The following is an 18,522-nucleotide window of genomic DNA, read 5'->3' on the forward strand; positions in this document are numbered from 1 at the left end:
CACGTCGCTATATAAGTGCAATTATCTTGGACGCGACGTTAAACCCCTTTTCACCTCGCCTCACCAATATTGCAACGCTTGTTCCAGGACGGTTAAGTGCATATATGTGATACTTACCTAAACAATTCCACAACAGAAAGCGTTTCCAAGACAACTTTCTATTTCTTGTAATTCTTCTGCAAAACAAATCAAATAATTATAATCATTATAACCTCTCTCAATATTTTTGTTACTCACAAATAGATGTGAAGCTGGTTTAAAAAAATGTAAACTATTCAAAATTTCCCTCAAATGTTATTGTATTGTTTTTTGTCAGATTAATTGCTCATCAATGTGACTATTTTCCTCAATCTCATTAAAATCAGATCTTAGCACTCGCTACCAGTAATCGAAGATCTGAGGACATCCCATTACAGGTCACATCAGAACAGTCTCAAGCAAACTTTGACCAACCAATGACATGATTAACCAGAAGTCAACATTAGCCAATCAGAAAGCAGCTTTCTCAAGCTTTACAGCACGTGCTAGTTTCAACCTGGCAACTTCCATTTCAGACTACGATTTGAAAATATTTTGATAAAGTTCTTGATTTAAATTTGGAGACCGAACAAAAGAAAACTATGAATTGTCTAATAGATAGCCCAGATTGCATAGCAGTCCTTCCCACTCCATGGAAAGTCTCTTCTATTTGAAATGTTTATCCCATTGAAGCAAGAGAGATGATTGTAACAGAATCATTCTTACAGCCCCTTCCTGTCTTTTGGTATACCCAGTTAAAAGTCTGAGGCTTCTTGATTAGAAAACACACTCCAACTTTCACTTTCAACACTCTGATTGGTCGTTCCGACATGACCCATGATGGGATGTTCGCTGATCTTTGTCGAGAAGTCTAAGATCTGATTTTAATGACATTGACTATTTTCTGAACTGAAAAGTGGTTGGTTGGTTTGTTGTTTAACGCCGCACTCAGCAATATTCCAGCCATATGACGGCGGTCTGTAAATAGTGGAGTCTGGACCAGACAATCCAGTGATTAATATCATGACCATCGATCAACGCAATTGGGATATGATGACATGCATCAACCAAGTCAGCGAGCCTGACCACTCGATCCCGTTAGTCGCCTTTGACGACAAGCATAGTCACCTTTTACGGCAAGTATGGGTTGCTGAAGACCTATTCTACCCCGGAATCTTCACGGGTCAAACTGATAAGTGAGTGAGGGAGTTGGGTTTTACTCTGCTGTTAGCACTATTCCAGCAATGACAACAGAGGACATGAAGAAGTTCTTCACGCTGGTACCTATGAGGGAATCAAACCCAGGCATTCAGGTGTTCTCATTTTCACCACTTGGCCACCACACTGCACCGAGATTGGTACACAGTTTCTGCTAAGGTAGTGACTGGAGGCTACCTCACCACTGGGTCACCCTACTGCCCCGAGATTGGTACACAATTTCTGCTAAGGTAGTGACTGGAGGCTATCTCACCACTGGGCCACCCTATTGCCCTGAGATTGGTACACAGTCTCTGCTAAGGTAGTGACTGGAGGCTACCTCACCACTAGGCCACCACACTGCCCTGAGATTGGTACACAGTTTCTGCTAAGGTAGTGACTGGAGGCTACCTCACCACTAGGCCACCACACTGCCCCGAGATTGGTACACAGTTTCTGCTAAGGTAGTGACTGGAGGCTACCTCACCACTGGGCCACCACACTGCCCCGAGATTGGTACATAGTTTCTGCTAAGGTAGTGACTGGAGGCTACCTCACCACTAGGCCACCACACTGCCCTGAGATTGGTACACAGTTTCTGCTAAGGTAGTGACTGGAGGCTACCTCACCACTAGGCCACCACACTGCCCTGAGATTGGTACACAGTTTCTGCTAAGGTAGTGACTGGAGGCTAACCTCACCACTAGGCCACCACACTGCCCTGAGATTGGTACACAGTTTCTGCTAAGGTAGTGACTGGAGGCTACCTCACCACTAGGCCACCACACTGCCCTGAGATTGGTACACAGTTTCTGCTAAGGTAGTGACTGGAGGCTACCTCACCACTAGGCCACCACACTGCCCTGAGATTGGTACACAGTTTCTGCTAAGGTAGTGACTGGAGGCTACCTCACCACTAGGCCACCACACTGCCCTGAGATTGGTACACAGTTTCTGCTAAGGTAGTGACTGGAGGCTAACCTCACCACTAGGCCACCACACTGCCCTGAGATTGGTACACAGTTTCTGCTAAGGTAGTGACTGGAGGCTACCTCACCACTAGGCCACCACACTGCCCTGAGATTGGTACACAGTTTCTGCTAAGGTAGTGACTGGAGGCTACCTCACCACTAGGCCACCACACTGCCCTGAGATTGGTACACAGTTTCTGCTAAGGTAGTGACTGGAGGCTACCTCACCACTAGGCCACCACACTGCCCTGAGATTGGTACACAGTTTCTGCTAAGGTAGTGACTGGAGGCTACCTCACCACTAGGCCACCACACTGCCCTGAGATTGGTACACAGTTTCTGCTAAGGTAGTGACTGGAGGCTACCTCACCACTAGGCCACCACACTGCCCTGAGATTGGTACACAGTTTCTGCTAAGGTAGTGACTGGAGGCTACTCACCACTAGGCCACCACACTGCCCCGAGATTGGTACACAGTTTCTGCTAAGGTAGTGACTGGAGGCTACTCACCACTAGGCCACCACACTGCCCCGAGATTGGTACACAGTTTCTGCTAAGGTAGTGACTGGAGGCTACCTCACCACTAGGCCACCACGCTGCCCTGAGATTGGTACACAGTTTCTGCTAAGGTAGTGACTGGAGGCTACTCACCACTGGGCCACCCTACTGCCCCGAGATTGGTACACAGTTTCTGCTAAGGTAGTGACTGGAGGCTACTCACCTGTACAGCTCTGGCCTATTGAGCAATGTGTCAGGGGAGAGGTGCTTCTCGAACAGGCCGTATATGAGAATAGGTAGAGATGTGAAGGTGATGTTATACAACAGGAGGTACAGGGCCTCGTACACCGGCTGAAACAAACGGGGTAATGTGTTTATCATATCTATCAGAAAAGCGTTAAAAACTGGCAGTAGTCCTGTAGTCCTTGCCTAATTGCCCAATAGTTAAAGTGGCATATGGACGAGTAGAATTTCTGAAGGGTTTTGCTATATGTTATCATTATAAGGACGAGTGCCTAATTGTACTGGTAAAAAACGGGTTAATTACTGGTAAACAGGAACACTGGATCTTGGCAGTGTTGTATGACATCTTACCTGCTCTGAGAAGGCCGAGTAGAATGTATAATACAGCTGGCATGTGATGAAGGCTACATTCTGAAACAGAACACACAGAGAGTTACACCTGCACACACTTCATTAAGGCATGAAAGCTCACCTTATCCAGGATTTACATTTACACCTGGAAACACTTCGTTGAGGCATGAAGCTCACCTTATCTAGCATTTACATTTGGGAACACTTCACTAAAGCATGAAGCTCACCTTATTTCAGGATTTACATTTACACCTGGACACATTTCATTAAGGCATGAAAGCTCACCTTATCCAGGATTTACATTTACACCTGGAAACACTTCATTGAGGCATGAAGCTCACCTTATCTAGCATTTACATTTGGAAACACTTCACTAAAGCATGAAGCTCACCTTATTTCAGGATTTACATTTACACCTGGACACATTTCATTAAGGCATAAAGCTCTCCTTATCCAGGATTTACATTTACACATGGAAATATTTCATTACGCATGAAGCTCACTTCGTCAAGCTGGTAAGTCAACAATGTGAACAATCATGGGGACAACTTACTTTATAAAAGAAGTACTGTACAAGGGTGGCGATACGAATGTAGAAGTAATGACCGTGAAGAAGGAATGCTCGCATCAGGAACTTGAATTTGGCAAAGGCATAGTCAGAACTCCGCACAGCTTGTCTCCCTTCCTTTCCCATGATTCCTGGAACAGGAAGTGTTCACAATTAAACACCTTTCAAAGATGGTGTTCACTTTTCCAGGCATCAAATCATAGTTCAAACATACACACGCCATTTCAGTGAAGTTTGTTCCACCAAAAGAAATTCCATCAACTGCGATTACGCACATATGAGGGTCATAAGGTCAAGCCTAAACTCTCATTTAGGACTACACTGCAGTATACCGGATATCTTCTGCCAATAAAGTTTTAAAGTTGTTTAGCCGCCCTTATTCGCTGTCTCATAAGTAAGCCGTCATTAGTAATAACCATCTCCACTTAACAAAAATAATGAAACAAACTACATGTCTGGGGAAATGTGACCCTGATGCATGTAACTGATGTGCTTTGCGTTCGCCAGTATGTAACTTCTATTTTCAAGTAATTTTTCGATGTTGCTGTCTGATTATATATTCTTATGAATAACTGTATAAAATACTGTAGCCGACTGTTATATCATCCCCATCAACTACATTGCTAGTGGTTTATAACTGTATTATAACAGCTGCTAACCAGTGTATATCCCCATCAACTACAATGCTAGTGGTTATAACTGTATTATAACACAGCTGCTAACCAGTGTATATCCCCATCAACTACAATGCTAGTGGTTTATAACTGTATTATAACACAGCTGCTAACCAGTGTATATCCCCATCAACTACAATGCTAGTGGTTATAACTGTATTATAACACAGCTGCTAACCAGTGTATATCCCCATCAACTACAATGCTAGTGGTTTATAACTGTACTATAACAGCTGCTAACCAGTGTATATCCCCATCAACTACAATGCTAGTGGTTTATAACTGTATTATAACAGCTGCTAACCAGTGTATATCCCCATCAACTACAATGCTAGTGGTTTATAACTGTACTATAACAGCTGCTAACCAGTGTATATCCCCATCAACTACAATGCTAGTGGTTTATAACTGTATTATAACAGCTGCTAACCAGTGTATAATCCCCATCAACTACAATGCTAGTGGTTTATAACTGTATTATAACAGCTGCTAACCAGTGTATAATCCCCATCAACTACATTGCTAGTGGTTTATAACTGTATTATAACAGCTGCTAACCAGTGTATATCCCCATCAACCACATTGCTAGTGGTTTATAACTGTATTTTAACACAGCTGCTAACCAATGTATATCCCCATCAACTGCTGGTTTATGCCCATGAATAGCTTGTACTCACCAATGCCGACATCAGCTTCTTGAATCATGCTGACATCATTGGCTCCGTCACCAATAGCTGCTGTCACAGGCTTGGTGGGGGAGAGCTTGATCATGCGCACAACCTGACACAACAAAATATGTTCTTCATTTAACAATGCTTGATTCTGACAGGTTAAAATAAGGGGTTAAGTATCCATTTGTTACCCTTAAATTACACAAAACATGCCATGAATACATCGACAGCCAAAATATCAATCCATTACAAATGGCTGCTGATAACCCATAAGAACTTGATACTTCAATATTGGAACATTATTGGATGTTTTTGGTTACCATTTTTGACGTCCTTGACCTTAGTCCTGACAGGTTTGATCATAACATAACAATACTGAATGAAGCTCAATACTCAATTAGAAAATGGAACTAGTCCTATAGTCCTTGCCAAACTGCCCAATACTTAAGGTAGCATAAGGACAAATAGAAATTTGTTATCACTATAAGGACTAGTGGACTAACAATTTCTTTTCTACCGTGTGAAGGCAAATTATTTGCACACAAATGATAACATTTAGAAACTCTTTGGGACAGTCTGTGTGATCACCTGTGCCTTCTGTATGGGTGACATCCGACAGCAGAGCACGGCCACACAGTGCAGACACAGCTCCATCAGGATCTCCTCGTGCTCCGCCATCATCACGGACAGACTCTGCCCGTCGATGATCAGCGCGTACTGCTGCTCCGGGACTCTCTCTATCCTGTAACACAGCAAAACCTCAGTGAACATGTCGTAAAAGGCAGCTAACAGGATTGGGCGGTCAGGCTTGCTGATTTGGTTGATGCATGTCATTGTATCCCAGTTGTGTAGATCGCTGCTCTTGATGTCAATCACTGGACTGTCTGGTCCAGATTCGATTATTTACAGAACTCCGTCATGTAGCTGGAATATTGCTGAGTGCAGCGTTGGACAACAAACAAATAAACAAGCCCAAAAAGTCGAGCAGGTTTTCCATGCAGTAATACCTTTATACCCCAATACCAAAATATGAATGCACTCCCTGTAATCAATTATTGACCTCTAATTGGACAGCAGCCTCCAGCAATGCTTTAATATCACTTCTCTCAGTGTCACAGTCAGAATTAATTTTGCTATGTTGTTTGTTTGTTTGTTTTATGCCGCACTCATCATTATTCCAGCTATATGACGTCAATAATCTGTCTATTATTGAGTCTGGACATGACAATCCAGTGATTGACATCATAAGCATCAAACTACGCAAATGGGATATGACATGCATCAACCAAGTTAGCGAGTCTGACCACCCGATCCCGTAAGTCGCCTTTTATGACTAGCTTAGTCTTACATTAGTCGCCTCTTACAGCAAGCATCGGTTGCTGAAGACCTATTCTACCCCGGATCTCCACAGGCCTACTGCTATGTGATAGCATAGCATTATAATTGACTCTGGATGACATGTCAGCTGTGGAGGTCAAATAACTCACCGCCAAAGAAATACCATACATGTTGGTTCATATATGAAAACTTCATATTCAAGAGATGCACACAGGAACATACTGGTATGTTGTGTGAACCGACGCTCATGAACACATCACATGTGACATCATAGATCCATGACTCGAGATGCACCATTTGTCTCGTGCAGGATTAGCGTGTAAAGTTTGGAAGTCATGTGCAGCATATCGAATAAAGTCACTGTGGTAACACTGACTGATTGGTGGTTTTGTCATTGGACACATCTCTTCTTAACGTACATACTTCTCTATATGTTTCTATGGTACATGTTTCTTTTGGCGATATAAGCAGACACAGGGGTCAGAGATGACAGAGACTTACTGTCTCCGGTAATGTTGTATCTTGTCCCTGCAGTCGTCACTCTTCATCATCTTGGTGAGCTCCAGCTCATTCATCTGAGCCTGGAAGTGACCTGCGGAGTGGCTGATGTTGACCGCTGTTTCCTGCTTGTCCCCCGTCAACACCCACACCTGTGTAACCATGGTAACACGAGAACTATTAGTCATCTACAACACCCACACCTGTGTAACCATGGCAACATGAGAACTATTAGTCATCTACTACACTCACAAATGTGTAACTATGGCAACATGAGAACTAATAGTCATCAAACCACACCCATACCTTTGTAACCAAGGTAACACGGGAACTATTAGTTATCTACAACACCCACACCTGTGTAACCATGGCAACATGAGAACTATAAGTCATCTACAACACACACACCTGTGTAACCATGGTAACACAGAACTAAAAATCATCTACAACACCACACTTGTGTAACCATGGTAACACAAGAACTATTAGTCATCTGCAACCATACTACAACCTTACTTTTAAGACATCACTAAAATGCAATATGATCAGTCTGTGACTAAACTATTTAGCCTGATCTTGTCTCACAATATATTTTTTAATATCATTTGCAGGCTGTAACAAAAGATTAATTATTCACTGAGCTTCTTGAACTGAAAGAATATTCACTGGACAAAGGTTTTGGGCCAGTTCTATTTTTATTTTTACGATGATTTTGACATAGAAAAACATTTAATATGGTACGTATGTTTACCAGCCTAAACTTGTCTCCCAACATCATTTTTAACATCATTTCTTAGTGTTAACAAAAAGTCTATCATTGAATGAGTATACTTAACTGAAATAATTCCTTACTAGTTTACAGGACTCGGGGAATAGACTGGTGGCAACATCCAGGATTTTATTACACAGTTCTACTTACATTTTTACTATGACCAAGATTTTGAAACACAGCAATCTCATTAACATCAGATCTGAGTTCTCGCTATCGCTAAACAGAGATCTGAGGGCATCCCATTACGGGTCACGTCAGAACGACCTTTCATCCAACCAATCAAATCATCGCTTACCAGATCATGAAAGTGACAGTCGGTATGTGTTTTCTAATCATGCAACCTCGAAAACTAAACACAGTGTATTCCGAACGACAGTTACGGCCTGTAACTGATTCCGTCAAAAGTATCGTCTGTCTCTTGCTTCTGAGGGATAAACATATGAACGGAGAGCGTTGCACAGTACGTGGGAAGCACTGCCATACAATCGCAACCGTATTTTAGACATTCCGGAATGTTCATTTGTTCAATTTTCAAAATTTAAATCGAGAACTGTGTCAACATATTTTTCAAGCGTGCCAGGTTGAAACGAGTGTCGTAAAGCTCCAGAAAGCTGCTTTCCAATTGGCTGATATTGACTTCTTGTTAGTCGTTTCAGTGGTCGGTCAAAGTTTGTGACAGGTCGATCTGACGTGACCCGTAATGGGATGTCCTCAGATCTTTGTTTATCCGCAGCAAGAACTTAGATCTGATTCAAATGAGATTGGAAACACAGAAACGTGTCATGCGGAAGGTCTGAACTTACTGAACCAAAATAATTTACCAGTTTACTGGACAATGGGTTGGACCAGTGGTAAACATGAGAACTTTTTTACAGTTCTCATTTCATTGGGAATGACCCTGATTTTGATTTTTTGAATAAAACATGTTAAAAGGCGTTTGGGAGGTTACCATGGTTACCTTAATGCCTGCCCTGCGGAGAGACTGGATGGTCCGGGGGACGTCCTCCTGAAGCTTGTCCTCCACCGCTGTGGCACCCAGCAGCTGGAAGTCCTGCTCGATCATATCGTACACCACGGCCAGCTGGAGGTACAAACAGAGCACTTCTAGTGAGTATGGTTTTATGCCGCTTTTAGCAATATTCCAGCAATATCATGTCGGGGGACACCTGGAATTGGCTTCACACATTCTACCCATGTAGGTGTAGCAGGGCGTGCAGAGTGAACAAGTCAAAAGATGACTTCCTTACCTTGTCAGCTTGCTGACGGGGATAACCTCTTTGGTCATGTGGACAAGGCGTCTGACCTCGGATCAGAAGGTCCGTGGTTCGAATCCCATCAAGGGACTCGGAAATGTTATGGCAGGCTCCAGGGAATCGAACCCAGGCCTTCGGTGTGACAAACAGCGCCCCTAAGAGAGCACTTATAGAGGGGGGGGGGGGGGAAGGGGAATCAAGACTAGGGTATAGGCCTACACAATTTATACTCATTCTTCTCATGCATTTGTATGTTGTTTAACACCGCACTCAGCAGTATTCCAGCCATGTGATGGCAGGCTGTAATAACCAAAGTGGGACCAGACAATCCCGTGATCCATATAATGATTAAGGGTATGACACACACCTACAAACCAAGTCACCGAGTCAGACCACCCAATCAACTTATTAATACGACGAACACAGTTGCTGGGGATGAATTCTGAAACAAGATCCCCACACTGCCTAGAGCTTTGGGCGACCCTAAGACTTCTCTCCCATCCACTCTGAGCCTAGTCAATTATTACAAATTCCAACTCACTTTCTCTTCTCTGTTTTGAAGAGCTGTTTTAGCTTCATGGAGTTTCTCTTCAAAGACTTTGTATTCCTCCTTAGAAAGGTCTCGCTTAACCACTGCCAGGGTTCGCAAACCAAGCTGAAAAAATAATTTTGAATAGATTTCCTTTTCATCAGATCATGACCTGGTCTTCATTTATACACCCTTGGACATAACAGCCAGACAATAATAGATGATGACATATAGGCAGACAAAGTTCGTTCAACAGCAAATAAAATGGAAATCAATGTCCTTAGCCACTATTCTGAAGCCTGAGTACTTTGTACTTTACAACTGGCTTTCGAAAGAGAGCATGGTGAGTGAGTTGAGTTTAACGCCGCTTTTAACAGTATTCCACGATTATGTTTCTAGGTTTGTCAGCACCATACCCGTGCTCGTGGGTTTCATCGAAGTGGTAAACGTCTGAGACCTGCATCACTTCGGGCTTTCCTCCCACATTAAGCTGACACGCGGTGATATAACTGGAATACTCTTAAAAAGTGGCGCTAAATCCAACTCACTCACTCACTCACTTATTCGTGAATACAACCCCTGACTGGCATTGTTGCAGAGGATGCTTCCAGAAGTGATGGATGATGGACTTTCCTTTTACTTTTCTGATCAATCCATAATGATGAACTACAAGAAACACCCCATCATGTTTGCAAAAACACGTAATCAGCTTACCACAGCGTATTCATTCACATGCTTCTGAGCAACATCCTTCTCGCCAGTCTTCACCCGATCCAAAATGGCTGACTCAGCACCCTTGCACAGTAATACTATTTCATCTGCAAATAAAGACGGGAAAATGACAATGCATGTGAAACTCAGAGATGGAAACTAACAGTTTTAGTCCACTATTCCTCATAATGATAACATATAGCAAAACCCTTAAAATTGGCCAATTTCTACTAGTCCTTAGGATACCTTACTATTGGGCAGTTGGGCAAGGACTTTAGGACTAGTGCCAATTTCTAATCCTTGAAACTCCAAATATTATTTTGGTGAGAAAAACAGAGTTGAAAGATCGTAAATTTTGTGGTTTATGCTGACATCCTGAAATGTTTATATACGATAGATATAATTTTCCAGAATTTAATTGCCCATAATTAAGGGTGTATATAACACACGAGTGAGTATTATACACAAATAAATAATAATTTCCGCCAAATACGTCCCGATATATAAAGTTGTCAGGAGTTTACGTTGTTGTCACACAACCTTCAATGCTTTTACAAATACGTAAATCTTAAATAAAACATCAGACAGTTACATCTAATAATATGATTTCAGCCAAATGCGTCCCTATACAAAGTTGTCAGGAGTTATACACTACCTTCTTCACTCTGCACGATGACACTCATTCTCTTGCGGGTTGGATCGAAATCTAAAACGTGTAAAACCCGGTAACGCCTCATTTCTTTGTTTAACGTGATTTCCATGCAATCGTCATGGATACCGTGATAGATAATACCGTGTCTGAAACAAACATACATTCTGTTGAATATTTTGTGACATGTAAGCTAGATTAAATTTGTATGATTGAAGACACCGTTCAATAGCATGTAACATATCATATCATTTCAACAAGTACAATATGTACACAGCATTCATCTCCTAGAAATACAGCACTACCATCTCACGAGTATTGGAAGCATCGTTTTTGTTTGTTTGTTGTTTAACGCCGCACTCAGCAATATTCCAGCTATATGACGGCGGTCTGCAAATAATCGAGTCCAGACAATCCAGTGATTGATATCATGAGCATCGATCCACGCAATTGTGATCGATGACATGGATCTACCAAGTCAACAAGCCTGACCACCCGATCCTGTTAGTCGGCTCTTACGACAAGCATTGCCACCTATTACGACATTGCTCTATACTGAAATGATGCAAATATAAATATTAACTTATTCACCCCACAAGTGAGTGAGTGAGTGAGTGAGTGGGTGGGTGGGTGGGTGGGTGGGTGGGTGAGTGAGTGAGTGAGTGGGTGAGAGTGAGTGAGTGAGTGAGTGAGTGAGTGAGTGAGTGAGTGAGTGAGTGAGTGAGTGAGTATGGTTTTACAACATTTTTAGCAATATTCCAGCAATATCATGTTGGGGGACACCAGTAACAGATTTCATATCCTGTACCATGTAGGGAATTAAATCAGCATGGCAAGTGAACGCTTTAACCATTCAACTTCCCCCCCTCAAGCGCTGGTATCTCAGCAAATTAAAACCGGCTTTAGTCAAACTAATACAAGCAGCCACAGACACACTTCCGTGACATAAACTCTGTATCACCTCACTGCAACTGAATACACAGGAACCTTGCTCATTTTCCCTTTTGGAGATAGAATTAATTCAGGAGGACCTGACATTGGTTACATCTTCTCACCTGCTGCAGGCCTCTACAAAAGCCTTCTCATCGGGGGACGATGCCTGGTACAGATACTCGTCCCCTGTGTCGCTGTACATGCTGGACGCGGCCCCAGCTTCCACCTCCACCTCCGACCCCGCCTTGCGGTCAACACGCACTGTGTGACACAAGGCTAGCACCGTGAAGAACTCCTCCACCTCCCTCTGAAACAAGCATGTGTAACTACAGTATTGGGAAACAACCATGTCTAGCCTCCACCTCCCTCTGAAACAAGCATGTGTAACTACTGTATTGGGAAACAACCATATCTAGCCTCCACCTCCCTCTGAAACAAGCATGTGTAACTACTGTATTGGGAAACAACCATGTCTAGCCTCCACCTCCCTCTGAAACAAGCATGTGTAACTACTGTATTGGGAAACAACCATATCTAGCCTCCACCTCCCTCTGAAACAAGCATGTGTAACTACTGTATTGGGAAACAACCATGCCTAGCCTCCACCTCCCTCTGAAACAAGCATGTGTAACTACTGTATTGGGAAACAACCATGTCTAGCCTCCACCTCCCTCTGAAACAAGCATGTGTAACTACTGTATTGGGAAACAACCATGTCTAGCCTCCACCTCCTTCTGAAACAAGCATGTGTAACTACCGTATTGGGAAACAACCATGTCTAGCCTCCACCTCCCTCTGAAACAAGCATGTGTAACTACTGTATTGGGAAACAACCATGTCTAGCCTCCACCTCCCTCTGAAACAAGCATGTGTAACTACTGTATTGGGAAACAACCATGTCTAGCCTCCACCTCCCTCTGAAACAAGCATGTGTAACTACCGTATTGGGAAACAACCATGTCTAGCCTCCACCTCCCTCTGAAACAAGCATGTGTAACTACCGTATTGGGAAACAACCATGCCTAGCCGTAACTACAGCAGTGTCTGAAATAATTTTAAGACCAAACAAGACAGTCAGGCAGGTGACCCATTAGTGTTCCCTGCCTATCTTCAAAGTTACCTGCCGACAATCAGACATAATAAATATTGTAAAATATTTAAAAAAATAAGAGATAGATTGCATTTATTGAGTCTTGATTCAGTTGAAATAATGCTTACAATTACTTGAGAATCTTCAAGGAGTTGCAATAAAAGTGAATATGTGAGTTGGCTTAAAATTATCTGTCAGACAGTCGGGCAGGTGGCGGAAAATTTCATGCAGCTGGACAGAAAAATTACCAGTCATGGGCCGGAGGGCAGGCAGTTAATTTGGACACTGAACCAAAGTATTATGAAACAATCGGTTGATCCTTAACTTCTATTGAGGAGTATATGATATTCAAACATCTGATGGCTTGACCCAGGTTCCATATGAGAGGCAGTAGAGATGAACCTGAAATTTTGTAGATTGTGGCCAGTCGTCCCTCATTCCCCAGACATAAGAGAATGCACACACAAGGGGGATTCAAGTTTGCTAGAGAGGAATGGCAACTTACTGAAAGACTATGGATGACTTGTGGTTGTCCATCTTGACTCCTGCAATAAAGCTGACCCCCGACCTCTTCATACTGGACACTGTCAATAGAACATTGCCGAAACTGCATGTAGTTCTCCGTGAGTGTGCCGGTCTTGTCTGTGAACAAGTACTCCACCTGGTGAAAAAAAGAAGAACAAGGGAGGTTGAAGTCATGATCATGGCAGGACTAATGGTAGAGTTGAGATATATATACTCACTGTTAAAAGAAACGCAAACCATGGACACATACAGATAATTATGTACGTTAAGAAGAGTTGGTTGGTTGGTGTGTTGTTCAACACCACACTCAGCAACATTCCAGCTATATGACGACGGTCTGTAAATAATCGAGTCTGGACCAGACAATCCAGTGATTAATATCATGATCATTGATCCACGCAATATGGGATCGATGACATGCATCAACCAAGTCAGCGAGCCCGACCACCCGATCCCGTTAGTCACCTCTTACGACAAGCAAAGTCACCTTTGACGGCAAGCATGGGTTGCTGAAGACCTATCCTACCCTGGATCTTCACAGGTCCGTTAAGAAGAGATGTTTCAAACGTGTACCACTTAATGACAAAACCAACAATCTGTCAAGTGTTACCACAAATTGTCTTTATTCTTCTGACAATATGCTGCACGTGATTTCCAAACTTTACACGCTAATCCTGCACGAGACAAATGGTGCATCTCGAGTCATGGATCTATGACGTCACTTGTGATGTGTTCATGAGCATCAGTTCACACAACATCAGCGGTAGAAACTAACATTTCCACTACTCCTTATAATGATAGTACAGTAAAGTGCGGTTACAACAAACTCAAAGGGACTACTAATTTTAGTTTGTTATAACCGAAGTTTGTTATAAGCATATATACAGCATAACTACAGCAAATAGTCGGGACCAAAAAAGTAAGTTCGTTATATCCGTCAGTTCGTTATAAGCGTGTTCGTTATAACCGTAGTTTACTGTATATAGCCAAACCCTTAAAAATGGCAAATATGTGCTGGTCCTTGGCTGGTTTGGCAAGGACTATAAGACTAGTGCCAACTTCTGACCCTGAACACACCAGTATGATCCTTTGTTCATCAAACCAACCTCTTGAAAATGAGTAATTCTTCATATATTAACCAACATGTTTGATTTCCGTGTTTCTCTTGTTGGTGAGTATATATGGTAGGACTAAAATCAACACCAGATTCCGATATTCGACACATATGTCCTATCATGACTTGGGGTGCTGCAAATGACGTAATTACCTGGCCTAATTCTTCGTTCAGATCAGAGGTGTTAGCTTTAGCTGGCTCATTTGTAGTTTCGTCGTACATCAACACATCCCAGCCAAAGTACATGGACCCCACAAACTTCTGGATTTCTGTCCAACAGAGAAATCAGGTTACCAAGGTTACCAATAGATATTTATGAGGAGTGAGTGAGTGTGAGTGAGTGAGTATGGTTTTATGCTGTTCTTAGCAATATTCCACCAATTCCACGGCGGGGGACACGAGGAATGGGCTTCACACATTGTACCCATGTCAGTCAACGAACTCGGGTCTTTGGCGTGACGAGCTAATGCATTAACCACGAGGCTACCCGCCCCTGAGTGAGTGAGTGAGTGAGTGAGTGAGTGAGTGAGTGAGTGAGTGAGTGAGTGAATGAGCGTGTGTGTGTGTGTGTGTATGTGTGTGTGTGTGTGTGTGTGTTGTTTTATGCAAATATTAGCATTATTCCATCAATATCAGGGCAGGGGACACCAGAAATGAGTTTCACACATCCCCTTAATGCCGAGCGCCAGGCAAGGTAACGTCATTTGCCATGACGTGGCCGGGAATAAAACCACCGCCCTACGCTCCCTGGGCAGATGCTCCAGTCACTAGGCCACATAGATACTTGCCAAACAAACAAGCAAACAAACAAATTAACAAATAAACATTAAGACACAAACTGACAAACACAAGCAGCAAAATGCATACTTATGCATGACAAATTGCACAGCCACCTTTCTAACATGCTGACATCTTGAAATACAAGAAAACAATGACATTTGTTTCAGCATTATTAATTAATCCGTAAACCATATCGTGATATGTTCATCATAGGGAGTCATGAACAACTTTGACATAGATACGGAACATCGTCACAAAGGAACAATTTGGAGAGTAATCTGGCAATTTTCGAAAAGGTCACATTCTCTTGACTCACATTATACATCGTCTTAAATAATATAAAACATCATTATGTTTCTCTAAATGATGTTGAATACAACCGAATCTGCAGCTAGTGTCCGAGAATTTCTCAAATTCTTATTAGAATTCATGTTAAAATAGTCATACAGTTTCTGTTTCGTTATAACCCCTGTCATGTTGTTGTTTGTTTGTTGTTTTTTTGTTTAACACTGCACTCAGCAATTGTCCAGTGATATGACGGTTGTCTGTAAATAATCGAGTCTCGGCCAGGTAATCCAGTGACTGATATCATGAGCATTGATCTACTCAATTGGGATACAATGACATGCATCAACCAAGGCAGAAAGCCTGATCACCCGATCCCCTTAGTCGCCTGAAGCTTGAGACAAGCACACATTTCATCCTAACAAACCTGGTAAATTTGAAAAAGATAAAAAATGTAAGAAATGAAACTTTAGTGAGTTTGGTCATGGAAATCTCTCCCGAAATATCTTGTTGCTGGGGAAATGCAAAAGTTCTAAATTCCTGCAGTAAAGAACATGTTTCAGGAAGAATAAATAATGTATGTGTCTGTAATCTACAGAAGCCTTTTAAGGGGCATTTACTTTTGTATTTTTGTCCTGAAATTTCAAGATAAATTAGTTAGATAATAAGTTGAAATTTCAACTTATTACCTTGACATTTCAACATATTATCTTGAAATTTCAACTTATTTTCTTGAAATTTCAAATTATGTATCTTGAAATTTCAACATAGCATCTTAAAATTTCAAGATAGCATCTTGAAACTTCAACTTAGCATCTTGAAATTTCAACTTAGTATGTAGAAAAAAACTAAAAAAACATGCCCCTAATAGGCTTGTGCAGTAATCAGAGAGAAGCAATTCTTACCCACAGTGACATACAGCGATATAGGTACAATGTAGTTTAATAGCACCATGAAGGCAAGGAAATCTTCTATCACATGCATAGCCTGAAAAGACAAAATGAAAGTACAGTTGCTGAAACTAACAAACACATCATGATGAAAGAAGCATCATGCACTTTGTTGTCATGCACACGAGGGCTGTTACGATTCACTTGCGTATTCGGTGAATCGATCTGTATCCATTCATGAATTGAATTCGTTATTCGCGGCCACTAGAATCAAATATTTATGAATATGCAATCATGTGCATTTACATACCCTGTACCTAAAAATATCCAAAAGACATATTATATGCATAGATTTCTTCAAAGACAACACTCTTATAATATTTAATTTGACAGTATTGTGGTCACTGGTAATTGTCGCATCTGAGCAGATACTACCTGGTTAAGTGCAGTATATAAATGTATAATATATTAATAATTAACAAAACATGTCAAATATTTTATGTTGTTATCGCTTCATTGAATATAACAAATAATAAATCAAAATTTAATATTTATATTCGTTATCCTGTATTTGTGATACCAATCTTAATTGCCTCATAGTGTATTCATTGCCGCCCTAATGCACACACAATCAATGGACAATGTCTTCAGCATCACACATCAGCAAGGCGAGATGAGGTGAAATGGGGTTCAACATCCACTACACCACATCGTGGGGGTCCAGATGGGGGCCCAGGGGGTCCGGACTCCCCCCACCCACCAACCTCCCATTGAAAATCCCATGGTATGTAGTAGGCAATAAAATTGACTGAGAGAGGATTTTGATATTTTGAACGCCTCCCTTTTAAAATGCTGGATCCGCTCTTGTACATCACACACCAGCAAGCTTTGTTTATTTGTTGTTTAACGCCACACCCAGAAATATTCCAACTATATGACAGCAGCCTGTAAATAATTGAGCCTGGACCTGGCAATCCAGTAACTCATGTCAGATACATTGACACCAAACCATCGTCCCTTCTGCTTTCTGTTATTTTGAGCATTATAATATTGTGAGCAACGATCCTCATGTCAGATACATTGACACCAAACCATCAGCCCTTCTGCTTTCTGTTATTTTGAGCATTAAAATATTGAGAGCAACGATCCTCATGTCAGATACCTTAACACCAAACCATCTTTCTTTCTGCTTTCTGGTATTTTGAGCATTAAAATATTGTGAGCAACGATCCTCATGTCAGATACATTGACACCAAACCATCTTTCTTTCTGCTTTCTGTTATTTTGAGCATTAAAATATTGTGAGCAACGATCCTCATGTCAGATACATTGACACCAAACCATCTTTCTTTCTGCTTTCTGGTATTTTGAGCATTAAAATATTGTGAGCAACGATCCTCATGTCAGATACATTGACACCAAACCATCAGCCCTTCTGCTTTCTGTTATTTTGAGCATTAAAATATTGAGAGCAACGATCCTCATGTCAGATACATTGACACCAAACCATCTTTCTTTCTGCTTTCTGGTATTTTGAGCATTAAAATATTGTGAGCAACGATCCTCTATCAGATACATTGACACCAAACCATCTTTCTTTCTGGTTTCTGGTATTTTGAGCATAAAAATATTGTAGAGCAACGATCCTCATGTCAGATACATTGACACCAAACTTCACGCCCTAATCTCCCTGGGGTGTGCACAGGTACTCACCGTGGGGTCGTCTTTGCCCGCGGGGACGTACCACGGCAGGGGGTATGTGGAAGTATACCAGTACTTGAGGCCGGACAGTACTAAACACTCCAACAGCAGCACCAGCAGGAACACAATCAAAAACATGTTCATTGCCCTGAAACAAAAATTTTTTATAACCATATCTGTTATTTAGCATGACTGGAGCTTTACATCACAAACGCAAGACATGCTGTACACTCTAGGATATGACCTTGGTGTGTGTGTGTGTG

General features: G+C 41.9%; 1 protein-coding gene across 1 annotated transcript in view; it reads right to left on the minus strand.

The window, feature by feature from the left end:
* LOC139448389 (phospholipid-transporting ATPase IF-like) overlaps positions 1 to 18,522 on the minus strand; it is a 127,325-nt gene that overhangs the window by 15,184 nt on the left and 93,619 nt on the right. The window contains exons 9-24 of the mRNA XM_071229932.1: positions 18,272 to 18,407; positions 16,574 to 16,655; positions 14,757 to 14,872; positions 13,470 to 13,625; positions 11,997 to 12,181; positions 10,948 to 11,090; positions 10,296 to 10,399; positions 9,594 to 9,707; positions 8,758 to 8,880; positions 7,031 to 7,179; positions 5,780 to 5,933; positions 5,198 to 5,300; positions 3,832 to 3,977; positions 3,279 to 3,338; positions 2,908 to 3,035; positions 118 to 176 (exon numbers count right to left, since the gene is read on the minus strand). Coding sequence (XP_071086033.1) covers positions 118 to 176; positions 2,908 to 3,035; positions 3,279 to 3,338; positions 3,832 to 3,977; positions 5,198 to 5,300; positions 5,780 to 5,933; positions 7,031 to 7,179; positions 8,758 to 8,880; positions 9,594 to 9,707; positions 10,296 to 10,399; positions 10,948 to 11,090; positions 11,997 to 12,181; positions 13,470 to 13,625; positions 14,757 to 14,872; positions 16,574 to 16,655; positions 18,272 to 18,407 — 1,958 coding nt within the window. The remainder of the gene's footprint in view (positions 1 to 117; positions 177 to 2,907; positions 3,036 to 3,278; positions 3,339 to 3,831; positions 3,978 to 5,197; positions 5,301 to 5,779; positions 5,934 to 7,030; positions 7,180 to 8,757; positions 8,881 to 9,593; positions 9,708 to 10,295; positions 10,400 to 10,947; positions 11,091 to 11,996; positions 12,182 to 13,469; positions 13,626 to 14,756; positions 14,873 to 16,573; positions 16,656 to 18,271; positions 18,408 to 18,522) is intronic.

Source organism: Haliotis cracherodii, unplaced genomic scaffold (assembly GCF_022045235.1).
Source record: "Haliotis cracherodii isolate W230 unplaced genomic scaffold, xgHalCrac1.p SCAF_7, whole genome shotgun sequence".
In the NCBI taxonomy this organism is placed as follows: domain Eukaryota; kingdom Metazoa; phylum Mollusca; class Gastropoda; order Lepetellida; family Haliotidae; genus Haliotis; species Haliotis cracherodii.